We start from the raw sequence: 27,703 nt of genomic DNA on the forward strand, positions 1-27,703 counted from the left end.
TGTCTCAATTTTCTGCCTCAGTGCACAATCGGCCAGAATGGTCCAGATTACGTCGTCATCACTAAACGACCCCTGCGGATCCAACGCGTTCCGAACCGTTTCCCCTTATATATAGGCATCTTGCGAAATGACATGGAATCTCGACCATAGTAATGGAGCCTTAACACATGAAATGTCAATCCCATCAATTGTAATACTGCCTTTACGTGTCTCCATCAACGATAACAGCATAAGCAATAGCGTGGACTTTCCGGATCTGCTACAGCCGTAGATAGCTACCTTTTCTCCAGCGTGGATAGTCAGATTAATTTCTTGTATATTCCAGACTAGCTTCTCAGTTAATGGCGCGTAGCTGGAGCTGATATTGTCAAATATTATTTCTCCTAATTCCATATAAGATAGAGGTACGTCAACTGAAGATGTAATGCTTGGCTCTTAAGAGATTTATTTTCAAAACGTCTTAATACAGGCAATTGTGCCCAGGAAAACCTCGAGTGAAGTCTAGGATGTCAATAAATCAGTTATTGTCTGTCTTAGTGTGGTTAAGTTGAGGAAAGCCACTCTAATGACTCCCAGGCTTGTTTTATCCCTGATCCCTATAGCTATGCCCGCTACAGCTATAGATAAATCTGCCATGACAAGATCTAGAGTAAGTTGCAGTTAGTGTTATATTGTATATAGTAGATAAATTAGCTCCTGTGATCTATCAAGCTGCTTATAAAACTCTTGTTTTAAAGTGCTCTACCATCGGTGGACGCGGTGTTATAAGGCCTATACAGATTTCTATTAACTTTGTGTGCAAACTCACCTTGGATTATAACTTATGCTGTCAGAGCTGCTTTAATATTTAGAGATAAAAATGTTAGATAAAATAGATGGCAATTAGCAGTACTAGGAGTATTATAAGGATATAAACAGCTGTTACAACCACTAGTATGATCTGAATTATGCTGGTGAGTAATTAATAGATGGTGTTAAATAGATTCAGCGGCACCGATATATCTATTATTATAAGATCTTAATTGAATCAGTTAAGTAACTTATCTATATCTATGCCACTAATAAAATAAAAAGTGGTGTTTAAGACTGTCTCTAATAATTGTTGATAAAGCCCTATTCTGGAGGAAGGTACAATTTTGAAAAGATGTCTGCAATTAGATTAGTAGAGAAGTTAGCAACTATATATAAATGTAAAAGTACGTACCCCAGCCATATACACAGCATTATCAGCGGTAGAGTCTGCAGCATCGCATATAGCCCAAGCCAGTACCCAACATCTTGTGATGATGGTCCATCATCCTCCGACCACCATTGTGTCCAGATATCTGACTTTCCGTTAGTGTTTCAGAGTTAGTCGTGGTGAACATTATGTTTACTCACCAGGAAACTTTAAGCAGAACGCAAAGGCTATACCGAAAAGAACGAAAATCACCAAGTTTCCAGGCCCGAGCCCTAAAGTAAGTACGATACACGGTCCGATCCCTTATCCGAGAGGCAGGTTGGGATGTTTGTAGGGTATCGCTTTCTGTTGTCTTTGTAGGGCGTTCCTCACCACTATCCATGAACATATCTACTTCATCGTCGTTTTCTAGCGTTTTCTCAGCCCCAAATTCGTATGGAGACAGGTTACCAGCCTTGTCTAGCTGGTAGACTTAGGCTGTCTTTGTAGTCCAACGTACTTGAGATTGAGTCAGTGATGATCAAACAAACATGAACGAAAAAACATGGCAGCTTACAATCCTGAGTTATCTCAATAACAGTGGTTTGGAACAAGCGAAGAAGTCCAGTAAGACTAAAAAGCCGTTCTCTGATGTATTTTGCTGTCTTCCTGTCCAAAGCACTAAACATGTTGTCTAGAAAAATGATATCAGGTTGATTTGCAATAGTCCAAGCCAATACCTTTGCCACAGGTTTAGATTAGCATGAGACTACTACAATTGGCGGCATAATGCAAAAAGGCATACCAGTCTCTGTTGTTCCCCGCCACTCAGGCGTATTCCTCCACTGCTGATTGCCTTGCTGGATGACCCCTGAGTATTTAGCAAATCATTTAAAGTATAAGCATTAATAATCTTATGGTGCCATTCTTCACTAGCAGCTGTAGACTGAAATGCATTTTTGTGTAGTATTCTCTAGCTAGACCTCCTGATCATAGTAACCAATGCGAGCACTGCCTATATGGACGGTGCTAGTTAAGCATTTGACCTCACCCAATAATGCTTTCAATAGCAGTGATTTCCCACAGCCCACTGGGCCAGTGATAACTATATGCTCACCCTTGCATATAGTTAGAGATATATCATGTAGGCAAGCTTCTGTTGTCTAGCCGAAGTCGGCTTTTTGGATCAAGGCTGTAATTATATCCTATGAAGGCTCGACTACATTTGACTTCAGATCAGTAGTTTCATGTGTCTCTATAACTAAGTTATCAGGAGAATCAGAGGCAGTGGAAGAAATCTCTCAAAAGTCTACTCTTTCCAGTCTTTGAAGAAATGCGTTTAGACATTCAAAACAACCTTTCGCTATATTAAAGGAAGGAAGCATCTACAGAAGACGCACCAATAAAGTTATCAAGGGGCTGATCAAGATCAAGGTACTAAACAGTTTAGAGAGATCAAGATTCTGTTGATAAGGTAGGATTATTCCGATATATACTTTAAAAACAAGAACAAAGAACAGGGTCAACGTAGTATAAGCTGATTTCAGGATTAGTTTAGCTGCTAAAACAAAAGCAGCTGTTACTACTACTCATATGACAGAACACTGCCAACCAGCAAGATACGGAACATCTTCAATGCAGCAAACTCCTCAGCTCACAGTCTTTGTATAGTTGAACTGGCCTGTTGTTCAGACCTTGTGGTTTTTATTGGTTTCAGAGAAGATAGCATCTTTCTAGTTGCTGCTATTCTTTTTTTGGTTCCTGCCATCTATACCTGCTGCTGCTTGCCAGTTGACTTTCTGATCAACGTGGATATTGCGGTGCTCACTGTTTGCCGTCAGCACGATTAGTGATAAACATGAGAGGCGGACGTACCTAATGCTAATCCAAGAACTGTCAAGCTTTACGGTCCTACCTGTCGCCATAGATTGCCAGTGATGTTTCAAGTAATCCAGCCCAAACTTCGTGCAGGAACGTCAGGGATGTCGAAATGCGCTGCGCATCATTGATTATCAGCGTCAAAGCTTTAGATACTAGTTCCTTTTCCTCTCGCAAACGTAACATTTTGTCAAAAATCACATCCACCAAGCCGCCTCAAACCATCGTGATAACCTTGTAAGTTAAGTGCGAGTACCAGCTATTAGAAATCTGTGCCAAGGCCTGTGAGTCGAAGTCGAACGAAGTTTGAATTACTAGGCGGGATACGTACTGCTATGCCTCCGTAGACAAGAAAAGAAGCCCCTATCAACCCGTATCCATTGTCCGTCGGCTCCGACTTGTCCTTGTCAGACAAATATGGATAAGAGCGGTGGTGAGGAATGGCTGAGCGAAAGTGAACCCAGTAAGGCATAGCCGAGGCAAGACAGCCTTTACGGAGTAGGTCGACACCAAAAAGGGAGGGCTCTGCCTAGCGCCGTGACGACGCAAGAAAGACTCTATGTCAGCTCGGCACATCGATGAGAATGCGTGCAGGGATGTGCCGTGCAAGCGTCTTCCGTCGGTTTTCGCGCAGCACCGCGTGCAGATAGTATGCGCCGGCATTTCCGACGTGGAGCATGCACGTGTTGGTTTCGCCGGTAGTACGTAGACAAAGTAGCCAACGTAGATCAGAAGTGGATGACGCGACTCTACACAGACTAACGTAATCCACACCCGAGTGGTCACCACAACCGAGTGGTCACTTTTCTCCGAGAACCGCGCTCTATATTAATTATCTATAATTCAACGCGTTAATATGCCACCAATTTGTAATAAAAATCAATCAAATTCTAAGGAACAAGAAGGATGAATTCTATTAGCAATTTCTAATTTACAGAATAAAAAAATTCCCAATATTAGATGAGTAGCAAAGATTTATAATATTCCTTAGATAACACTTTTACGCAGATTGAAGAATATTTAATAAAGATCTCAAACACGCACTAATAGTCATAAATTAACTAAAAATAAAAAGGAATTACTTATAAAATAGATATTAAATCTAGATAAGTGAGGATTACCTCTTCAGCCTTTTATAATATAAGATATAGCCAATATTTTTCTTTCTTAATATAGAAATTAAATAGTTGATAAGAACTAGGTTTTTAACCTAGTTAAACATTATTTAGAGTTAAAAATATAATTTTTATAGAAATATAATTACAAACATGCTAAATATAAAGATTTAAAGCTAATTAAGGAGTATTTTAATTATATATAAAAGGTTATAATCTAGTATAGAATCCTAACAGAGGATATTTATAACTTTAATAAGACTAGTTTTATAATAAGTCTCTATATAAACGCAAAGATTATTATTAGAAATAATTAATACAATCATCTATATCTACTATAACCTAGTAATTAAGAATAAGTAACTATAATTAAGATAGTTAACTCTACTAGTTAGGCTTTACCCTTATATATAATCTTTAAAATAATTAAATACTTCTAGAAAGACTGGTTTAAGATTCTTCTAAATAATTAGAAGATTAATATAAGTGATAATAGATAAATAATAGATAATATTAGTATAAATTAGCTTATTAATTACTTTATTTCTTATATAAATAATCAGATTATTAGATAATATTATATATTAATTCTTAATAGCTATAAAAGTTATTTAACTACTAAATTTAATTATATATACACTAAGAATAAGATTATTTTAATCTATATATCTATACATTTCTTATATCTTATATAGCCTCTTAATATTAGCTGTTTTATAATTTTAAAATAATAATATAAAAAATTTATTAAGTAGTAGATGAGATTTAGATTTACTTATATTAATAAAATTAATTTTCTTATTATATTTCTAGAGGCCTATATAATAGTATATAAAACTAAATCTATTTAGAATAGCTTTAGAGTAATTAGATTAATGCTATTAGATCTAGATTAAGTTTATAATTAACTTACTATCTAATTAAAGACTTTAATACCACCTTTTTATCTATCTAGTAATTTATAATTGTCCTACTTATAAATACCTTAAAACCTACATCAATTTAAGTGTTAATTAAGTACAATTAAGTAGTAAATCAACTAATATATATGAAGTCTATCTAAGATCATTAATAAAGTAATTAGCTATATATTAAAAGCCTACAAGATTAGTATTAACAAGCTTCTTATTATACGGAAGGAAGTTCACGATTTATGAGCTGTAAATAAGAAAGAGAAGCGAAAACATATACAATCTAAAAAATAGATATCTTATAAGTAAGATATTACTAAAGAGGAAGCTTAGGCACTTATAAATCAACTAGTTGAAGTATTTTAAGCTATCACTATTACTCCAGCTAAGCCTAAACTTCCACCCTTTTAACCACATATATGCCGCCAATTTTAATATAGTAAGTGTGGAATTTTCGGGCATAGAAAGCCTTAATGCCCTAATTATACTAGTAATTAATTTTTTATATATAATTATTATTTCAGGTTGAAATTTCAGGTTGAAATTAATATAGAGCGCGGTTCTCGGAGAAATGTGACCACTCGGTTGTGGTGACCACTCGGGTGTGGATTACGTTAACTAAAAGTTAGCTAACGTAAGCAGTGAGTGGTGCAGGAACATTAAAGCTGAAAATCTCCTATAAGCATCATCCTTCATAGTAAGGAAATCTAGCCTACGATCATGCTCATGAAGTTGGTATTCTAACTTTAAGCGTGCCAAGAGACTTTTTGTTCGGCAAGCGGCTTACGTGGGTCACGGTGCAGGTGTGGTGGGGCTAGACTGTAACTACTAACAGCTTAAAATCATCGACGAGATAGTCCAATTTAGGGTATCGCCTTGTAAGATTTATTGTAAGGCTGGGAGCGGGCCTATGTCGAGGAATCGCCACGATTCCTCTGATGTATATATCACATGACTTGGTCACCCTAGCCAAGCCGTACTAAAGAAGAACCGAATCGTGAGAAGGCAGCGAACAGCTGCTTAGTGATTAGTAATCTGCCTTTGAATACCCTTACATGTATTATTCTATGACTCATTTTCTTGTACGGAGAGGTAAATATATATATATATATATATAAACAATACTTTCTGTAAAATAGAATCACTCTAGATGATGTAACACGCTTGTTTTCGACGTGAATTTGGTGTGAAAGCTCTTATAAACCTCCTTCTCTAATTCTTACTAAAAAGCTTAGATGCCCCCGAGGTTTGCGGACTTCTAGCTTGAGTATAGCGTTGTCTTTGTATGCATTCAGGCCCTAGGGCTAAGAATGTTACCTAACCTAGGCCATTCTTTGGATTTAGCTGCATTGATTCGACAAACCCTTAACTACGGAGGTGCGCACACAAAGTACGAAGGTGGGATTCAAAACTATTCGGAATACGCAGACTGGTAATTTGTGTGCTTTATAATACAAGTGCTTACAATAAGCTGAAGGACCCACCTCCACTGTAAGGAATGCCAAGAGTTATAAATACTAGTTCCCGGTAAATAGTCCTTTTCAGACCACTATATACAGTAATGTAATTCATTTTATAAGTCTATCCGTATTTAGTTACCTTATTTTAAAATGAAAAAAATGTATTCTTAAAATCAGATTATACGCTTTGATAGAGATTTCTTTTTGCTAGATTTATATATCTTTATATTTCTGGATATCTCAAATAGACATGTGACTAAGAATATTTTGGTTACACTACCATGATAAACTAGATGGCGCTAATAGTATTAGCGTTTCTCAATATTTTGTGCGCCCACCTCCTGAGAACCGAGATTGGGCCGTACTAAGTAATGCTTCTGCCTAACAAATGCTGCTCTTCTTTTGCCAGGCCAACTATGATTTTGAAGTGGCATTGCCCTGCGAGGTCTTAGTTGGGCTACAGAAAATCTTTTATTTAAGGGAAACACGTCCATCCACAACCCGAGTCGATACCCTCAACTTTTGTTTCAAGCAACAAGATGGCTGCCACAAACTTTGACAGTTGCGTTTATACCTCGGCTGGGCCAGTCGAGGCTGAGGTTTCTGGCTGGGGTATACCTATTCTTATCTTACACGGGAGTCCAGGAGGCATCGATGCCGCCCGGGCAATGAGTCAGTTCCTCGACAGGGACAAATTCAAAGTAATCTGTCTCTCACGCCCTGGCTATCTTAACACTCCGCTTTCTCCGGTCCACCATTCGATTGATGCCGAAGCAGATCTTCTTGTAGCGTTACTCGATGCTTTCCGCATTCCGCGCGTTGGTGTTCTGGCTTGGTCAGGCGGAGGCCCCGCTGCATACCAGCTCGCCTCTCGATATCCGCACCGTGTGTCTGCCCTAGTTGCCATCGCGGCCCCGAGCTCGCCCTGGATCGCACCCAAGACCCCTATCCTAGAGAAAATCATGTTCGGCACCAAAATCGGAGACCGGCTAATCAAATACTTGACTTCACATTCGCCCGAGCACGTGATTGAAGGAGCCCTAGAGGGGGAGGGTTCCCTGCGCGGCGACGAGCTTCATCTTCTTACCGAGCAGGTGATGGCTGATCCAGCCCAGCGCCAGCTCGTGCTTGAGATAGCCACGACCGTCAACACGGGCGGTAGGCGGAAGGACGGTTGGCAGAACGATGTCGAGAACTTCGCCGCTATCAAAAGTTTAGGTCTTGAACAAATCCAATGCCCCGTGCTGCTCGTACATGGCGATGCCGATACAGATGCAGTCTTGAGCTACAGCGAAACCGCCCATGCGCGCTTGCCACTCAGCTCGCTTGTGGTTATGCCCAGAGGTACACATCTCTCATTCTACGCGCACCCGCAGGCGCGCGAGGTTCAAGAGATGGCAAAGAAATGGTTCTTCGATCACGCACAAAGTTTTTAGGTCTATAGATGCTGCCACCGGAGTTGATGTCTCTTTGTTGATGCAATTGAAAACCAAAAATTCATTTACTGAAAATTGCAAAAAAAAAAAAAAAAAAAAAAAAAAGGGGGCGGGGGGGGGCGCCTAAGGAAAAAGAGCAAGTCGTGTGCGGGAAAGAATTAAATCCTATCCCCACGTTCCTAACAACGCCATTCACATGTCCCATTTACTCTGAGCAAACAGTGCGAAGACCACAAAAAGGGTTGGTCCATGCGCTTGCTTTGGGGGCCAGGATTATTTACGAACCCCTCTTGCATGACACTAGGAGAAACACTACTGTAAGACATGCTTAGCTAAAGTACCAACACGGAAAATGGGCATTGCCAGCTACTAGGGGATTACTATACAATGATAACTAATCAGCTAACGACAGCCGATAAAGCGCTAATCTGACGCATCACATTTATCGTTTCACACGTTGCTAGCTACATACTTGACAAGGTTAGCTATTTCCGTGGCGCAATCAGTATATAGGCGTATCAATAAGCAACGATATATTCGTATGCGCTCAATAAGGTTCGTTATAGGACACTTAATGTAATCGGACACCGAGTTCGCCGAGAAGATTAATCCCGACGCTTTATAAACTGTCTATAACACAGTGGGCTCCCCCAGCCGACAAATCAATGTGTTATAGATATAGAATCTATTATGGCGAGCTCACCAATAGTATTACTTTATTAGATTACGATGAGGTTTGTTTGAGAGAAAGCAATGGGAGTTATAACTATTCCACAATGTACTATAATCATTTGCTGTTGGAGCGAGCCTAGGAATCATGCTAAGAACCACTAGAAAGCTTACCAGAAACCAAGCATTCTAGGCATCATGCCAAGAAGCCTCTAGAAAGCTTACTACAGATTAAATTATACGAGGAAGCGGAGTAAGAACCGTACCGAGAAGCCGACAGAAAGCTTGCCATATAACACAAAATCCAGTCAGGCCCAACAAATGCATCTTAGTCTATCAGGGGTCTGATCCCTCGCGGAGCGTCCGTTTCACCTCATGCCGTCTCTACAGCTGATGCACAGTATATGGGGAATCGGACGCTCTGCACGTTTTCGCCAGGTTGCATTGCATTGGGGCTGAAAATCTGATTCTACTTCAACTTATTAGATTACTGGTCTTTTGCATTCATTCTACGCAGAGCTCGTTTCCGCACGTGGGGGCTAGCTTCCTGTAATCAGCACCACGCAGTCGGAATCTGGGTATCCCTTCTCTGTACTTATATATGCTACACCAGGTGTGCCTTGGCATACTCACACACACACACACACACACACACACACAAGGCGTGCCTTGGCTTTCTCTAGCGTCGTCTCGTCGAACAGGAATACATGATTCCTAACCTCCTGTCGTGATGGACGACTCGGACGTTTTCGACGCCTATGGAGGGCTCCAGACGCAGCCTGGGATCCAGGAAGATCAACATGAGCAGCAATTAGAACATCACCGACATGTTTGTCAAGACAGTGGCATCGAGGGCCCCACGCCCGCTGCTGCTTCCATGTCCATGAGGCTATCATGCGACCGATGCCGCCTGCAGAAACTGAAATGCACCGTACCTAGCGGCTCTACTATCTGCGCGATGCGCCAGAGCGAAGGTACCATGTCTCTTCAGCCGGAGAAGCTCCTCGAAACCCAAAAGACAGAGTAGTAACAAACCCCGCACCTCGACCACGACGCTTCCTCCACGGGCCCTGGTAGCCATCCAGAACCCCCCTGTCCTTGGAGATGCTGCAGTGCTTGGGGCCAGTGGGACACCAGGACTGACTTCTAAATCGTCATCGGCCTCATTGTCGACCCAGTCCGCTTACCGCTCCCTATCGCCGGACTGGAACTTGGACCCCTTGATAACGGGATCTGCTATAATAGACGACCCCTTCGGTATGTACTCCTTTGTTGAGCAACAAAATTGCTGCCCGGAGGAGACATATGGGACTGCTGGTCCCGAGTACGACAATGGCTTGGATCAGTTCGCGTGGCTGCAGCACAGTCATGCATTGGAAGATGAAAGACTAGGCCGAGCGGGTGCCTCACCACAGCAATCCTCCACCAACCCCGTCCTGCTGCTGGCTCCGGCAGATCCTTCTTCCCAACAGATCAACATCAACATCTATCCACATTCAAACAGCTATAAAGAAGTTTCTTCTTCTTCTTCTTCTTCTTCTCAGACCAGCCTGCAGCTTACCTGTCTGGTATCACAGATACAAAGTCAGCTGCAAGAGCTAGAGGAGGGCTGCTGGCAACAATGGGAAAGCAGAACCAACCTCGACGACCACCCAGTAGGTGATATAGTCGAGCTGTCGCAAGAATTCGGCGCTATGGCAGCGGGTCAAAGGATGCTACTACTGGTCTCGACCCCAGCAGCAATGGCCGCCCGCCGTCGCAATCAGAAGCAGCAGTGGATACCCCAACGGTGCGGCTCATTACGGCCAGCTATATGTGCATGATGCAAATACACAGCCTTGTATTAGACCACTTCAAGCGATGCTTGGCCAATATACCCGGGCCTAACATGAAGCAAGGCCTTGAGCAGATCGTCTGGATTGACTTTCACAACCCCTTTGCCTGCTTACGAGGCCGCTCGGTGTTGCTGACGAGCGCCGCCCCTCTATCGCGACGCCAGATCAGCCAGGATGATCCGGCATATGTCATCTACACGAGTGGATCGACTGGAACTCCCAAGGGTGTGATTACGTGTCATAGCAATGCAATAGCATATCTACGCGCCTGGGATTCGAGCTCCGCCAGGTTACCAATTGGTCCGCGCTTACGCTGGATGATCATGTCGGCACCGACATTCGATATCATGTTAATGGACAACTTCATGCCCCTTCTCAAGGGCGGCACCGTTTGCATTGCAGCGCGCCAGCTGTTACTTAGCAGTCCAGAGAGCATTATGCACGAACTACGAGCCACCGCCACATTCACAGTAGGAAGTCTAGCAATGCTACTTCGACCCGAGAGGCTTCCGACTCTAGATACAATACTAGTGGGTGGTGAGCCAATGGGACAACGTATCGTGGACAATTTTGCGCAGAAGCCCGGTGAAAGAGAGCCCCCTCGGCGCTTAGTAGAAATATATGGAACCTACAGAAGCGACGGTGGCGGTCACAAATCACATCTGCCACACCGATTCACGCCCATCTGTCCTTGGTGCTCCATTGCCCGGTACACGACTTGTTGTTCTCGATGAGACTAAATTCAAAGAAAACGGACAATGCGTTCTTGCGCCGCTCGGCGTAGCTGGCGAACTGGAGATCAGCAGCCCCCAGCTGTCACCTGGGTACCTGAACAGGCCTAAAGAGACCGCGCGAGCTTTTATTCATGACATAGAATTCGGCCCCTTGTACAAGACCGGTGATCGCGTACGGATTGTATGGACCGGAGACGGAGAGCCAATGATTGACTATATCGGGCGCATTACTTCAGACCAGGTCAAGCTAAATGGTCGGCGCGTGGAACTGCCCGAAATCGAGGACGTGCTTTCCCGGGCTGAAGTAGCCGCTCAGGTGGCGGTACTCGTCTTCAAGTCCAGGCTGGTGGCGTGCGTAATGCCATGGGCCGGCGATGTCAAGAAGGATGAAGCTGTGATCGAGGCACAGTGCCGTGCAAACGCAGAACGATTCCTGCCGACATGGATGCAGCCAAGGCAGTATCTTGTTATGGACAGGCTCCCTTATTCTGTTAACGGCAAGGTAGACCGCAGAGCTCTTGAGGCCATCATTGCTCACAACGAAGAGTCTGCGACAACAGCAGTGCTTCCGGACCAAAACAGCATCCAAGATTCAATGACCGTGGACTCGAGCTTGCGAAACGGCAACACTTTACACGAAACCACAAATGACCGACTACATGATGCGCCGTCTATTGACGTGGCTTCTGCTGTCCACGAAGCCTTGGCCGACGCGCTGGAGGATATTGATATTCAGGATTCTACCGTTCTGGCTGATACGGGGCTTGATAGCCTGCGTTCACTGGTTTTTTTGCAGAACCTTGAAGATCATGGCATTGTTGAATTAGAAATACAGGACGTCCTGAGCGCTATCCACGTCGATGACATTATCAAAATGATTGATGAGCGGAAAAGGCGAGCTGGTAGCAAAAAAGCAAACACAGTGCTACACGAGGCCGCCAACAGTCATCCTGCGGCGGCAACTAACGACACTGCTCCTGTCGTCCACGAAGCTGTCTATGATACTAGCCTCGATACGATGATCGATGGCCGGCAATCAGGTGGTATAGAGACATGGAACTTGACCAACGCTATAGCAGCTCGCGACCCCAATAACAATGAAGCTCACATTGTCGCAGCCACTACTTCTACCACCGCCATCACCAGCACTCCCAGCCCGCTTGTAGATGGGATCGACGTTAGCAAAATTGCGGCGGACGACGCTGATGAGATATTTGACCTGTCGGTAGCGGCCAAGCTCCGACACTTTGACTACCATTGTCGAGCACCCGCGCTCGCAGCTTTGGGGTTGGAAAGCACCCAGGTCGAGCAAGTCCTGCCCGTGACAAACGTACAGACAAGGTTTCTAGCACTGGCTATTGACCCTGAGTACTTTGACAAGACACGACTGATTGGGAGACCGCATGTCACACATTTCCCATACGCGCTGCCCAGCGCCATGGACCCTGCACGGTTTCAGCGCGCCGTCGACGCCATCCTCCCGCGATATGATTGTTTCCGTGCGGTCTTCACGCCTGCAGTGCATAGCCTGGCGCCTTTTGCACAGGTCATCCTTTCGCCTTCGGCAACGAAGATTCCGAAGGTGGAGATCATCTGTGACGATGCTGATGCTGATGCTCCAGAGAGTCTATGGCGAGAAACAATCAACGGAGCCCAGTTGGCTGCAGAAGCCGCCATGAGCATTGACCGGCCGGGTATCACTATCTCGTGGGTCTGGTCGCAAAGCCGCGCGCGCTGTGTCTTCATTATGTCATTGTTCCATGCCAGTTATGATGGAACACAGCTGCAGTATATGTTTGATGCCGTCCTCGCTGAGTACGAACTGCCTGGCTGCAAGCCACCAGTGGACGTCCTGCCCATGCGTCGAGCAGTCGAGTTGAATCTCAGCTACGACTGGGTGTCGACCGTCGCCTTCTGGGCCAGGCGAGTCGGAGGTGTCCCCGGAAGTAGACTAGGGTCCCGACAACCTAATCCCAAGGCTCTCCTTCCCGGATCACGAGCAGGGTACAATATGACACATATGCGAAGCCTCAGCGTCAAGGCAAGCATGACCATGCGACAGCTTTCCCAGGCAGCTGTGGCCATGTCTAACACGATGCTCACGGTAGTGGAAGCGGCGTGGGCCAGTGTCCTGGCACAGACTTTCACTGAGCAGCAGCGCGTCAACCCCCTGGACATACAGTTCGGGACCGTCTTGAACGGACGGCGGCATCAAGACTCACTGCGCTGTATGGCACCAATGGTGGCGGCACTGCCCTTGCGTCTCGTGGTGAACAATGACGGTACACAGCGACGCATCACCAATCGCGAGGTCTGTGCACTCCTGGCTACACAACGGAACGAAGCACAACCATTCCTACAACTGCCTTGCCCGACACTAGCTCACGCGCGAATGGGTACAGACCGCTTCGATACGCTGATACTGCTGCAAGCTCTACAGCCTGAGTCGAGTCGGCAGACATTACGCGAGCTGCCAGGTTTCAACTTTGACGAGAACATGATGGCGCCGTATAAGGAGATTGATGTTGGTTTTCCAATGGTGACGGAGCTGTGGCCGGGAAGCTTACGTTGGGACGAAAAAATGTTCATCCGGTGTGCGTATAGTACGTCCCGGCTTGACTTTTTGAACCGCGAGTGGGTATTGGCAGCTTTGTCGGCGCTGGACGAGGCTATTGTGCGCATAACGTCTGAGCCAGATGCGGCCTTCTACACGGGGTAGCGATGTATGGCGAGAACATGTAATGATTGATTGTAGTGAGGTGAAATTAGTCTAATGCAGTCAATCGATGCTCAACAATTGACCTTTGTCTATGAACTCCTATATTCTGCAGATTTTCACGCGTGTTTGGGTCGCGGTCCCTTCTCAAAAGAAACGCCCATTCCTTTTTGGCTTTTCTCAACCGCTTCGATTCTTTATGCAAGAGTAGTTGATTTATCTGCGAGCCTCGATTAGGTGTCTTGAATAAGTTTACTATGTTCTTCAAGGACAAAGGGCTACTTATACATTCTAGATCGGGCTTTTACATACTCTCTTACTAAGCATTGCTTTGAATTGAGATTTCTTGGGACTGTATACCTAATGATGTCTAGAAAATTGCATTCTAATAAATCCCCCTGCTATTAAACATGTAGGTCAAATATTGTTACCACGCAGCGCTCCCGAATAATGCCGGATTGTTCAGGCATTCACCATGCCTGTATTCTTGGTCAAACAATTTGACAAGCATTGCACCTGACTAGAAGGTTCCTAAACAAACAAAGAGTGTTGCCACTGCCTCCACAAATTTTTTCTTAGGGAACAAAGAGGTCCAAGAATAAATACCCTCCCAGAGTTTTTCTTATCCTTTCTTTTTCTTTTCTCTCCCATGCTTGTTTTCTCGTCAATATACCAATACCTTGCTATCTATCAAGCCTTCGCAACTGTTCTTCACACTCTAGTGTCTCTTGACTACCATTATGCCCAGAAACTTATCATGGATCAATCATTTTCAAACCTTGACTTTTCTTACGACTTTACGGAACGACTGCAACAAACTTAGTCTATTCCGGGCGGAATCCGGGATATAGCATTGGGCCTCGCTGGGATTCTAGTCTTTCTATCAATTATGGACAGATTCTTCGAAGAACACCGACGCGTCGACTGTGTTCGCCTTACAGGAGCTCAGCGCCAGGTCTACGACAGTCTACTAGAGTCCGCTCGAAAAGAGTTCGAATTCGCATTTCCAGAGACAGCAAAGAAAGAAGAGCAGCATTTACAAGGCATCGCAGGCAATGAAAAGGAATATCGCAGAGAAGTTCAATCACAGAACCGCATGGATATACTCGCCCGCTCTCCAGCTATGACATTTAGCAAAAAATCACCAAGACGCTGGAACGCATACCACACAGTAGAAATATTGAAACTATTTCTCTGCAGCGCCTATCTGCTTTTATTAGTATTGTGGGATGAAATTTTCTTTGCCCCGTGTCCGTATCCGCTATATACCATCATTATTTACATTATTTAAAGCTCCTGAGACGAATCAGCATTATTAAGATATCATCAAGTGTTAGAACCTCTCCCGTAGATTTACTACAATTATAAGCTTTCTTCCTCCAGAATACTTCTTGATCTATGATACCCAATAAGCTCTGCTTAATTTTAATGTAAACACCTGCTTCTAATCTTTATTTTTGTTAAATCTATCAGAAAAGACGAAATGAAGTAATCATTACTACTCTTACCTCCAACATCCCTCACTCTTTATAAATACCCGCTGCTTTCCATCATCTTCACCACTTCGTCATCAGAAATCTTTCTTCTTTCATAGTTCTACATCGCTTCGCTCCATATTTCGTCACCTACAGCGCATCGCAAATGGTGTTTAACGCACACTATAAGGCCGAAGCCCTGTCAGGCTTAGAGGAGGCTCCGGCATAAGTCACACTGCACCGTCGTGCAGACAGCGATGGCAGTTGGTTCATGCAATAAATCACTAACGTCATGATAATGGAAGAAGGGCTTGCTCAATATTGTCCTAACAGTGCTTGCTTTCCCTCACATACTTAATTCATCCTAGTGGTTCCAAGAGCAAATAGAACGAATGAAGAGATGAAGCGAAGAGAAAAGCCGGGGGTGGCTTTCTTAGGGTTATTTTGTTCACGATTTAAACCAAGGGCTTATCCGCGGTACCCACCCACTTATACTCTATTTCGGCCCGGAACTTGATATACACACAACTGACAATAAAATCGTCACAGATCGCTCAAATTTGTTCCAAAATCGACCGGAGTTTAATATATAGACTCCTTAAGCTTCAGAATCTTTAGCCAAGCATGCCCGGTTATCTCAATCGGTAGAGTGTCAGACTTTTAGTCATGAAATCAACCTATCCTTGACGTGTTATTGATATCTGAATGTTCGGGGTTCGAGCCCCCGATCGGGCGAACCTTCTTTTTCGCTTCTCCGGGTATGAAAACAATATTTTTTGGTTGGCAAATTTGCAAAAGCGTATGCAAAGGCGTACGTTTTCTCGGTTCCAGGCTCCGAATCTGATTGGTTGAATCAAAATGTATTGGCGTGCTCCCGCACTAGTGCCTTACTTTTCAGGCAATACATCCTGGGATTCACGCTGCAACAGTTGAGTAACTGAGTTGATTGAGCGAAAGGTGCCGCAACTGTATCAGGAGAGCCTGTCGGTTCTTTTGGAGAAATTATTTGAGTCGTACTAGGTAACTGCAAAGCTACTACGTCCATCATGAATATTATTTATCCCGGCACAAAGAGAAAAAGGCAAGGAAGAAACAATCTGGAAATCAGAGTCATATCATATCCACATAGGTGTAACTCTCTTCAAAAACTTCATAAACTTAAAAAACCCCACCGCATGCTCAACATTGCGGATGGGATCAGCAACTCTCTCAGGAAACGCAATACCTGCACCATGCAAGCCCGGAATAACTTCTTTGTGCTCATCCAAGAATCCACCAAACCCAGAGTCCCACTCAAGCTGTTTGTGGTCGTCATTTAGAAGTAATACACGGCCATTTCGACTAAGCCGCGGTAGCGGATTGCGCTTATAACCTACTGCGTAAAGTATATGCGTGCAATTCGGGAAGTGGCTTGCATAAGCTGCCGTTTCTTTACCCTTGCTTGTGTCGACTTTTTCAATGAATTGCCCAGCTTCAGAGACGGGTAGGCGCGAATCTTCAAGTTGTTCGCGTGCGAATTCCGCTGCTTGACCTTTCAGGCCTGTGTTGTCACGCAGAATCCAGCCATCCATGAATTCTGCATATCGAAGCGGGTGTCTCGTGAACCATTTCAAGCGTAGGTTGGGATGGCTGGTGCGTGCCAGATCAACCAGGTTCATGATTGCTAAGATGGCGCTGTGCGATGCGCCAATGACTGCGACTGTCACAGGCTCGTTCTTGGGCAATGCTTCGTGGAGGATGCTTGGCTTCAGGACTGTGTCGAGGTCAAGTTGCTCGATGGCATTGTCTGCTACGACTGGCTGCGCGGGTGTTGCTATCGGTGCTGAGCCTGTGCACAGAATGAGTCGAGGAGCGAATACTTCGGTATTGGACGTAGGGGAATCGGCTAAGCGAATCCGAACTGTCCATGTTGAGTTCTATTTATGATTTCAAAACAACGATTAACAAAAATGCAATGTGGCGGCTACACGAAGAAGGTGCTTCTTACATGGTCTTCAAAATTGGCACTTGTCACTTCACCGCGGTAATGAGAGACTTGTTTCATTTTGAGCAAACCAGCCGTAAGATCTTTACACATATCGGCAGCATAGTGTAAAGAGCACGTATCATCCTGATCCAGCTTATTCATAACCGAAAAAGCATTAGGAGTTCGGGTGCTTTGGACGATGTTGCGAAATGGTTGTACGCTGGTAGCATAAGAGCGAAAAAACGATACTTTGGTATTGCTAGAATAGCTAATGTCAGCGCTTGAATGCCTGAGGGGAATTTCATACTAATCCGATGGCTCTAGTTTTAGGACAGCCACGAGCATACCTCGGGACTTCTCGATATTTACTGTTTACACGTCCCCCATCGAACGTTGGGTCGATCCAGGCGATTTTGTTCAGCCCTAACTCGAGTAGGTTTCCCAGCACCGCGACGCCGGCCGGACCAGCTCCGACTACGACTGCAGCGTAGTTGTGCGATACCAGTCTGCTCATGTTGGAAAAAGTTGTCACGGATCCGTGCTACTAGAGCTCTTCAGGTGGAATCGGGAAATGATGGTATGAAAAGAAGCTATTCCGAGCGAAAGAATAATTGATAAAAGATTTGTATTGAGTAATTATCCAATTTTGTGATCAAGACAAACAGGATTCAAGTGCAGGATGACAGACGTATTCGTCCGCGTGGTCCTCGTGAGCGGGGAGGTCCGGTACGGTAAAATAAAACAGCGGCCTCGTAAGGTTTTGCCAGTGGTTTACCAGATTGTGCCTGGGGAGAACACGTGTGGTACCATACGCCGTACACCTTGAATTTGCTTCGGCGGTAAATATACACCGACATTGTGGTCGCATCGTTCTGGGGTGGAAATATTGTTTCCTTGGTCATTTCTCCATCTCAACAGACATTTCTCTCCCTTTGCCTTGGGGATCATTTCGCAAAATGGCATTCCTCAGCAAAATCACCCACGGCATTCCTTCCATCGCTCACCCGAGCTTATCGGCCGACAGCCGGGCTATCTTCGCACTGCGTAGTTAGCACAGCATGGACGTCTTTCATTGGTCACTGGGCCTTGTGTGGGCGGAAATCGCAAGTGCACGCTGGATATGTCGCACAGCTGTCACCGCTCAACCTCCACGGTTGGTCGGGGAAAGGAAGAGCCATAATTGACGATGGACCATAGTGAACCACAGCAAAATCGGCAGAGAGTGTCAGGAAGGAGCAAAAACGACGCTGCTGGGGGCGCGCTGCTGCTTTATATCTGGACAGGCCCTGGATGCGGCTTAGCGCCGGCCTTAGCGTGGATGGCGTGATTGTAATTTGTATGTGCCTGGGTGCCTGGGTGCCTGGGTGCCTCAGGCGTTCGATGCCGGATAACTATCACGGGCGCGTCGTAGCTCACACGGAGAAGACACCCTGCCTGGTTGTAAATATGGCAAGGAGCTCCTGGCTTGCTAAGAGCTGTCGAACATGTATCGCAAGAAAAGTCAAGGTCGGGATACTACCTTGCATATTTATCCTCGCAACCAGCACTAAATACATGTTTGCAGTGCGATAAAAACACGCCCCAATGCTCCCGATGCCAGTCTTCCGGCAGGATCTGTGGTGGCTACTATCAGGGCCTGAAGCCGTAAGCAGACAGTATTTCTATCAGTGGCCAGAACCATCCTGACGCATTACAGCATCCTCCCTGCACGCGAGGAACAATCTCTTGCAACACACCAAAGGCAGACACTGGTCATCTCGCAGTTCCTCGATGACTATCTCCCTCCTCAAACAGCGTCTAGTTCAGTATCCCGCCAGTCACCGGTCTACTGGGTCGAAACATTCTATAGTTTCCTTGACTCGCAGTCAACGATTGTCAAAGCATCCTTGTCTGCTCTGACACTGACTTACTTGGCCAACTCGCAGCGTGATGACGCACTCGCGTATAGTGCTAGGCATTATTACATTCAAACCACGCGATATATTCGCGCATTGAGAAGAATAGAACATTCCAGCGACCTGATTCACACATGTATGATTCTGGCCCTTTACGAGGTTTACAGTCACCCACCAAGCGACGAAAATGCATGGCATATCCATGTGCAGGCGGCCTATAACTTCACGCGGGAGTCAGATTACCAACAACAGCAGGCTCTCAGCAAGCATGACTTGCGTCGGCTTTGCACTATTGAAGTAACATTAGAATTCCTATGATTGTTGCTTGTGAGTTGCTAACAGCGTTTAGTTCCTCCGTGTATGTATCAGCGGCCAAGGCATGACTACTCCCAGGCTAGATTTCCAAATGCAGTCGTCACCCGATGCATTCGATGGGCTCTTGGAAATCTTGTTTCGGACTACTCCCCTAATTGGGTCTCTGCGACAGAAGAGAACCAACAGAACATCTGCGAGTGAATTATTACGAACGTCTGCATATAGTGAGAGAGAACTCTTGACCTGGTTCCATGAATTGCAATCTATGACATCCCCCATATTCGTTGACGCACCAGAAAGCATGTCTGAGACGATAAATTTTACAAATCCTTCTAGTATACCCCTTGTGGTACTTTATTGGCTAGGCATGGTGGCAGTCTATACTTCTATGACCAAAGCGCTACGCGCTCTCGCACAGTACACAAGTCCAAGAAGCCTGCAGAACAGACTTGAAAGAGCTGAGACGCTCTCCCATCGCTTTGCCAACCGTATCTCTCAATGCTATGCAGGATGTGTGGGAATGGGTCGTGGGACTAATATACTAGTAGCGGCAACTTCTTCAGCCGCACAGCGGATTTTGAGATTGGACGATCAGTGGTAGCTTCGTGGTATTTACGAAAGTTCCGCCAAGTATACTGTGAAACACGTCTTTGGAGCCCGGTTTAATAACGAAACTTTTGGCCCACAAGTTCCTCACTAACAGTCCACAGCCTTTCTGCATTCTTCGGGTCAACAGCGTACTCGGCCGCGTCGTCATCATGAATCTGGTTATTCACAAGATACGATCCATTGCTTTCTATAGGCTCGCCATTAAACTCAATACTAGTGTCACTATGTGAGGAGGGGGTCTGCTTACCTTCGATACTTAAGTCGTAAGCCGCCACGATCAATGTAGCAGCTCCCTGACTCAGTGTCCTCCAGTTCAACTTTGGATCGTGGATGATCTCTCCGTCCTTGTTCTTCCATCCTTTTTGACTCGTTAGCAAGCTTTTACCGAAAGAACAGGAAAAAGGGGGTGGGAATAACACACCGGATTTTACCCAGTCTTCCAGTGACAAGTGCCTTCCAATTCCAGTCACAATGCGACCTGGATAAAGGCTGAATGACTTAACGCCCCTCGGACCCAGCTTCTCCGCCAATGATACCGAAAAAAGCATATTGGCAGTTTTACTTTGACCATAGGCCTGCCACTTGTCGTAGCATTTTCCGTCCTCAAAGCCAAGATCCTCAAACCGAACCGGGCCCCTCTTATGTCCAGAACTACTAACATTAACCACCTTCATCTTCGTGGTATTGTGGCGCAGTCTCTTGCTCAAGATCAAATTCGTGAACAAGAAATGACCAATATGATTCGTTCCGAATTGCAACTCCAGCCCTTCTTTCGTCACGCCGTACGGTGTAGCCATCGTACCTGCGCTGTTGATGAGGACATCTATCCCCTGAGGCAAGGCATTGACTTCTTCAGCGGCTTTGCGAACGCTTTCCTGCGAACTGAGATCCAGCAGCAAAAGTCTGGTATTCGCGCCCGGCGTGCCCGCTCTAATTGCGTCTTCGAGCAATCGAAGATTCTCAATTCTCCGACCTGCAAGGACGAGGAGGGCTGGTGCCTGCCTCGAGATTTGTAGCGCTGCCTCACCTCCTATACTTCCGGGTGTGACGCCGGTGATGAGAACTACATTCGCTCTAGTCAGTCATGTCTCCTCTCTTCATGTTATCATTATAACGAAATAGCCTACCTCTGCTTCCTTGTATCTTGTCTGAGAGATCTCTACAGACTTCTTCGCTGGTGGATTCTGCCGTGTAGCGGCTCATGGTCGAAATGTGTACAGCAGTGAACTCCTTGAATGATGAGAGTTATACAAGAAAGAATGAAAAAAAAGTGATTCTACATGGCTGGAATGAGACTTAAATACCTTTCTTTTCCTGCTTGAAAGGGAGTGTTGAAAAAATACAGTAATCCCAGACGTGGAGCCCTTACAGGAAACTCTCGGTGTTGTAGCAGCTGCTATTGGCGGTCATCAATCTCACTCGGGGATTAGGCCCTAAACCCCGAATGAATACGTTCTTGAAGAGCGCTCTGTAAGACTGCGATTGTTAAATATTTCATTTGGAAATTAGTTTATAGCAAAACTGATAAACAAGCTAGGAGTCATTAGTATTTGCGGTTCTATATACGTAGTTCTGAAATAGTATCAGCAGCTTCAGATGGAAGAAACTCTTCTCACGAAGCACTGCATGGGCTGATCTTTGAAAGAATTTTTCTGAATACATATCAATCGACTTCCGTCAAGAACTATTAGTTAAGTCAGGATTTGTGTGCTTGAATCTTATAGTCGACGTCGGGCTGGCTGCCAAACAATCAACTGATCGCCCTCATTCCGCGCTAGATACATAGCACAAAATTCAACACCGCTGGGTAAGGGCGTATTTGAATTCCCATATTTGGTTGGTTCATGCAGCAATGTTGTCCGGTATCTGGTAGGTTAAGCGCATGTTTCATTTCCATACTTTTGCTGGCCTAGACTGAACAGTCCCAATGAGACTGCTTTTGCCTTTTGGTGCATGATTTGTAAGGCCGAAGAGTCATAAAGAACCGAGGTAATGCTGGACAATAACGAATGTATCAAATAGCTATTATGTATTAAATCAGGGTCCCATCATAATCATTATTGCTTTCAAGCAATATACTAGATAGTATGACAAAGGAAGCACAACCACCCTTTTCCGCCTTTTCTCATGCACATCACGCAGGAACAGCACGGCATAACTAGAGTCGATGAGGCTCTTCTGTCGGTCAAGCATTGCTTAATAATCCGACGCTTTGGCGATGGCCGAATCAGAGGCGTTCTGGTGCAGCTGAGGCTGCCTCCCCTACCAGCACGGCACAGCCACGCCCAGCACGACAAACAAGGCAGACGATGTGATGTCAACAAATATGCATTCAAGGAGCAAGGCTCTTGAGCTTACAACCCAAGGCACACAGCGAGGATATGGCAAGACAGAGGCTGACGAGTCCCCGACGACGGAATTGGTGGACTGAGGCAGCCTGAAACCGCTATGGCTGCACGGCATCGGGCCCATTGGCCAATCACGTGGGCCGGGCTGGACCGCCGTCCAGTACCAAACCAGCAGTAGCCGCCGGAGCCTCTTAGGGTCCTTTAGGGCCATTTTTAGGATGCCTTAGGCCCTGGCTCCCTGCGCTCCTTCCAAGTTGCTGCTCCCCGCGCGGGCATCTACGACGGACGTGCTTTCTTCTCTCCTCGCTCAACCTTGCCTGCCTCAGCTGCTCGTTCTCGTTCTCGTTCTTTTCTTTTTCTTCTTCTTCTCCTCTCGTCAATTGACTGCTCCGCGTCTTTTCCAGCACCCGGCGCAATTCTATATTAGCGGGCCACCGCCACACTTCCACCAGCTCAGCCTCATTTCCTCTCTTCCTTGACTCGGTGTCGAATCACTCGGTGACTGTCGTACCTGCGTCATAGCATTTATATGCCTTTTTATTCTTTCCTTCATCTTGCTTGATCCTTTCCAAGCATATCCAACATCTCTCTATATATACACATATTTACACCTTCGGATCGAGTCGTGCTGCCCGTGTCATGGCAATGCGTTGACTGACTCTCGAGCGCGCGTATCCTTCCTTTGACGTACTCAGTCGTCAGCCGCAGGTCGTGAGCGTGTCCACTTGTAACTACGTAACTCCATTATCCGCTTTGGGGTTGGGTGCGCACCGTATTCCCATATTAGATACTATAACGCTACAGAACGGCAAGCGCTTGCTCAGCCTTGTCACATCATGGCCACCCACGATCAACTCGGCCTTCCGCACGCTGCGTTCAACCAACAGGCTTTTGAAGACCCCTACTTATCCGGGCCTTCTGATCTAGACGAATTCTCTCTCGAACAACACACGCCAAGCGCCTCTTCGGTTGATCACCCGAGTCGCTTGTCGTCTAGATCTCCTGCAGACAGTAAACTTTCCAGCGATCCACCGAATCAAAGTTATGGATACAACGAAACTTCGTTTGATGAATCCAAGTTTATCAACTTTGATCAACCGGGCCTTTTCCTAAGCGACATGCTGTCGGGAACGGATGGCCGGTTGGATACGGCTCTATTGATTCCGGATCCCCACAATATACAGACAGAGGGCGATTATCAAGGGTTCGAGAATCAAAGGGCATCTCCACAGCTAGTTAGCAATGCTCAAGTCCAATCGGGCTTTATTCCGGTCCCTGCCGATGCTACTCAGCAACAACCAGATCTCATGTCGACTGGGATACCACAAACGCCCCAACCGTCGAGACTGGCAATACCGGACTCGGCTTATAATTATAACAGGTCTACAGCAGACCCCCATGCAGCATCAGTCCCATCACTCAGTCCCGTCGTGAAAATATCCCAGGTCCACCGTGGAGACTCTCCAACAAGGGATGATGATGAATGGGCTGGACACGGAAGCAAACGTTCGTCTGTCCATTTATCTACCACTCCAGGGTCTCCTGATGAGGCTGAAGGAGTTGACCAGAATCACGAGATTAGCGATCCCAATCAAAGCTTCTCTCCTTCCCGCGCTGAGGATGGGTCTTGGATTCGGGATACAGCTACGGGCCAGGCAGGTCTCGATCCCTATGCTCGTAACAACGACTTTGTTCTAAGCCCGAAGGATTTGGAGGAAGAACGCCAGCGTGCTGAAAAGGATGTCGATATTCGGATATGGTCAGCCTCCGTTTCTGCAGCTAATAGTGAGATAGGCGACGAATCTAGTCCCTTGGGACAGCCTCGAGGCAGACCCCGAGCGGTCAGCGCGGTTGAAACCCGGCATGACTATTTCGGCATAATGCAGCCCGATGACTCTTGCATACCGGGACCCGGGAAGCTTATATACGAACCTGATCCAGGAAGTGATTTTGAAGCTTCCTCTGAAACTTCACGTTCGGAGTCGCTGGACGGGCTGCCTCCACTGGAGCTGACTATTCCGAACGAACCACTCGCTGGTCAACTCAATCGATCCTATCCATGGAAAGATACTTCTCAGTTTCCATTGCCCCTTGCAATCAAAACTCAGCCAGAAAGCTCGCGAGCTGCTATGAAATTATACGATGATTTGACTAAACAACTAGAGACTGCTTCGCGCGTCGGAACATGGGGATCAAAACGACTCAATGACGCTGAGGTTGATAGCCTATTAAAGTCAGACAGCTTCTTCAAGAATCTTTCCCTCAACAAGTCATCCATTCTCAAGTACCTACCCAAGAGAAGTAGCAGCAATTCGAAGGACAAAAAGCGTCATTCTGAGAAAGCATCGCGGCAATCAAGCTTCGACACAGAAACCAATAGCCACGGCCACCACAAGAGGCAGTCCAGCGTCACATCTAAGCTAAGCTTGACTCGATCTAAAACTCCATCTGGTACTATGGCCGCTGCCATTGCAGGTGCCGGTACAATGGCTGCCAGTATTGGTAGCCATAACTCTTTATCAGCAACTCCATCCGTAAGTCCAAGGGCGTCGCTCAGTCCAGCTCCTTGGAACCGATCTCGAAGCAGGAGTGAAGGTACCGGGCCGGTGCCAGATCTGAAACCACTTGCGATATCGAACGCGGAGCAAAGGCAAAACCCATCGCAAGGGCTTCCCGCTCTGAATGGCTCGACCTTGTATGTGGGAGCTGACGGCGAAGATGATGACGATGACGACTCCATCGATGAGAAGGGTATATTCATGACGCTGGAACCATCATCGCAGCAGATTGTACCGACGTTTGAAGGTTTCAAACGGCAAATTTCTCTTTTGGATCCACGGCTAGAGCCCACTCTGCTTAATCGTTTCGCTCACGAACAGCTTCGACGTTATAAAAAGTTGATTGACGAACACGACAAACACGCTGCATTAGTACAGGCGGGGAACTGCAATTCTCACGAAAGATGCTTTGGCTGTGGCGGCCGCGCCAAATTACTTCCTCCCAGAGCCAATGCTAAGGACCCCAAGGGAAATTACTGCCAGTTTCAAGTACAGGGTCATGAAGATAGTGCGGATGAAGATGACTATGATGAAGAAAGCGACAAGTCTATTGAAGTTTCCGTTGTTCCCGCGACGTTTCCCAAAGGAATACGGTTGCCTCCGGTAAAGCGGCTGCCTGCTGAATTTGAATGCACGTTCTGTTTCAAGGTGAAAAAGTTCCAGAAGCCCTCCGATTGGACGAAGCACATCTATGAAGATATTTCTCCGTTTACGTGCACGTTTCCGCATTGTAACGAGCCAATGTCATTCAAGCGCAAGGCGGACTGGGTCCGTCATGAGACTGAACGTCACCGACACCTGGAATGGTGGGTTTGTAATATGCCAAAATGTGACCACAAATGCTACCGCAAAAACAACTTTGTTCAGCACTTAGTTCGGGAACATGCGAAGCCCGACCCGACGGCGAAAAGGGCCAAAGTGTCAGCAGGTAATGCGGCCGCCAAAAATAGTGCTAGGGATTTGGAAGAAGAAATTGACAAGCTCTGGCTTCAAGTAGAGGAGTGTCGCCATGAGACCAGCAATCTACCTGAGGATGAACCTTGTCGATTTTGCGGCAATATTTCTAAAAATTGGAGGCAACTAATGACGCACCTAGCACGGCATATGGAACAAATCGCTTTGCCAATTTTGCACCTTGCCGAAGAGCATCATCATTCCTCCACAGATATATATCGAACTACAACCACGACAGCGCCTCCAATATCTGTATATAGTTCAGCAGATTCAAACACTCCTGCTTCGAGTACCCATGTTTCCCGAATCAGGGAGCCGACAATAATGGACGATGGCAGAGGTCAGGTCCAGCCTATGATGCCCTACCACACTCAGCAATTATCGCCATCGATCAACATCGAAGTCAGCCCTTCAAGTACAACATACCCACCGGCTTCCATTTCATATTTGCAGCCCCATTATACTCCGGCCCATCGAAATTCCATGTCGTATCCGCCTGCGCCTAGCCCGCACTTGATGACAACCACGCAATCGACTACTATTTCTAGTTATGTGCCCACACCTGGAGCAAGTCCGTTCCAGCTACAAATCTCGACTATAGGAATTGATGGACCACAGGAGCCGCTGTATCAATCCCCGCAAGACACGTGTGTGGGTCTAGACGATTTTCTCCCGAATACGTACGAGGGCACATCAATGCCTAACTACCCGATGACAGCATCCCCTGAAGCAGAACATGATGCTTCAAATACGCATGCATACTTGACTCAAATTCAAAACAATACGTATCCACCCACATATAACTTCCAATGATGACAGTTTGGTGTGTTCAGCGTTGCCAACATGTTGCGGTCTGATTAATGCGATAATATTTGATCATGTGGATACGATACCCAGCTGAACCTTTCATTTCTTTTTTTCCTTTTTTCTTTTCTCCATTATTTCGGGTGAGCTATTTATTATTCATGCATGCATTATATAACGCTTGATTTCCTCTTGTGCTTGCTATTGATGTTATGACCTTACGACCTGTATGTAAGATAACACGATACGAAACGATACATAAAAGAAACCATCCCACAGCCTCGTTCATTCCGGTGTCCTTTTGGACTTGTACAGTCTATATATCGGGTGCAACTCCCACAACAACCAACCCAAGCTCTAGCCGGCTGGGCCTTGTTAAATGCATAATAAATACGAGGGCGTAGTCTACTTAAGTTAACAGTATTCACTACGTAAGTTAGCTAGTTAAATCACGGAAAACCCGAGAAGCATAATGCGTTCCTTGTACACATGCCAAAAGAAGAAAGGATAATGAGTAAAAAGAATTTGCATATGCGATGATGTACAAAATAGCTAGTTACAGTACGTAGCGTAGCGCCTACATAAGGGATTTCTGAGGAAAAGAGTTTTGCCCGGACATGCCGAAGGAATCTTACTAGTACCGTTTTGGCCCCGACGAGGTCTCGCTGCTTTAAATTACTTGGTATCTGGTAATCAGTAGTATTACGTCTTTGGTACTAGGTAATTAGCGTACGGCGTAGTATTGAGTCGGGATGTGCCGGTTGACCAGGGAAGAGATCATGCGTTCTTTTGAAAGGGGGAGGGAGAGAGATGGGAATTGGATGGTTCATACAAGGCTGTAACTATATGAACGAGCTTAGCGAGGC

The 27,703-nt window shown here is 45.9% G+C and overlaps 6 protein-coding genes across 6 annotated transcripts, besides 1 other annotated feature; 3 read left to right on the top strand and 3 right to left on the bottom strand.

The window, feature by feature from the left end:
- Nucleotides 1-731: 731 nt before the first annotated feature.
- On the bottom strand, nucleotides 732-1,848 carry UA08_07810 (hypothetical protein; the record flags this gene model as incomplete). Its single annotated transcript, XM_020262702.1, has 5 exons — nucleotides 732-771; nucleotides 809-835; nucleotides 1,205-1,325; nucleotides 1,381-1,452; nucleotides 1,737-1,848. 5 exons carry the CDS (start codon nucleotides 1,846-1,848, stop codon nucleotides 732-734), a joined length of 372 nt encoding a protein of 123 aa, XP_020116901.1.
- Nucleotides 1,849-3,796: 1,948 nt separating this feature from the next.
- Nucleotides 3,797-5,680: a repeat region (Identified by RepeatMasker using a combination of RepBase library and repeat library created with RepeatScout).
- A 1,382-nt stretch (nucleotides 5,681-7,062) lies between these two features.
- On the top strand, nucleotides 7,063-7,959 carry UA08_07811 (hypothetical protein; the record flags this gene model as incomplete). The annotated part of the gene is made up of 1 exon (XM_020262703.1): nucleotides 7,063-7,959. The coding sequence occupies one exon, from the start codon at nucleotides 7,063-7,065 to the stop codon at nucleotides 7,957-7,959; it is 897 nt and encodes a 298-aa protein (XP_020116898.1).
- Nucleotides 7,960-9,358: 1,399 nt separating this feature from the next.
- On the top strand, nucleotides 9,359-13,916 carry UA08_07812 (hypothetical protein; the record flags this gene model as incomplete). The annotated part of the gene is made up of 4 exons (XM_020262704.1): nucleotides 9,359-9,602; nucleotides 9,742-10,283; nucleotides 10,340-11,048; nucleotides 11,098-13,916. 4 exons carry the CDS (start codon nucleotides 9,359-9,361, stop codon nucleotides 13,914-13,916), a joined length of 4,314 nt encoding a protein of 1,437 aa, XP_020116899.1.
- A 2,587-nt stretch (nucleotides 13,917-16,503) lies between these two features.
- On the bottom strand, nucleotides 16,504-17,868 carry UA08_07813 (hypothetical protein; the record flags this gene model as incomplete). The annotated part of the gene is made up of 3 exons (XM_020262705.1): nucleotides 16,504-17,304; nucleotides 17,376-17,613; nucleotides 17,702-17,868. The coding sequence occupies 3 exons, from the start codon at nucleotides 17,866-17,868 to the stop codon at nucleotides 16,504-16,506; spliced, it is 1,206 nt and encodes a 401-aa protein (XP_020116903.1).
- Nucleotides 17,869-20,226: 2,358 nt separating this feature from the next.
- Nucleotides 20,227-21,376, bottom strand: UA08_07814 (hypothetical protein; the record flags this gene model as incomplete). Its single annotated transcript, XM_020262706.1, has 3 exons — nucleotides 20,227-20,531; nucleotides 20,595-21,236; nucleotides 21,301-21,376. The coding sequence occupies 3 exons, from the start codon at nucleotides 21,374-21,376 to the stop codon at nucleotides 20,227-20,229; spliced, it is 1,023 nt and encodes a 340-aa protein (XP_020116904.1).
- A 1,981-nt stretch (nucleotides 21,377-23,357) lies between these two features.
- UA08_07815 (hypothetical protein) lies at nucleotides 23,358-26,846 on the top strand (the record flags this gene model as incomplete). The annotated part of the gene is made up of 1 exon (XM_020262707.1): nucleotides 23,358-26,846. One exon carries the CDS (start codon nucleotides 23,358-23,360, stop codon nucleotides 26,844-26,846), a length of 3,489 nt encoding a protein of 1,162 aa, XP_020116902.1.
- Nucleotides 26,847-27,703: the final 857 nt, after the last annotated feature.

This window comes from Talaromyces atroroseus (assembly GCF_001907595.1).
Source record: "Talaromyces atroroseus strain IBT 11181 chromosome Unknown scaffold_12, whole genome shotgun sequence".
NCBI lineage: Eukaryota > Fungi > Ascomycota > Eurotiomycetes > Eurotiales > Trichocomaceae > Talaromyces > Talaromyces atroroseus.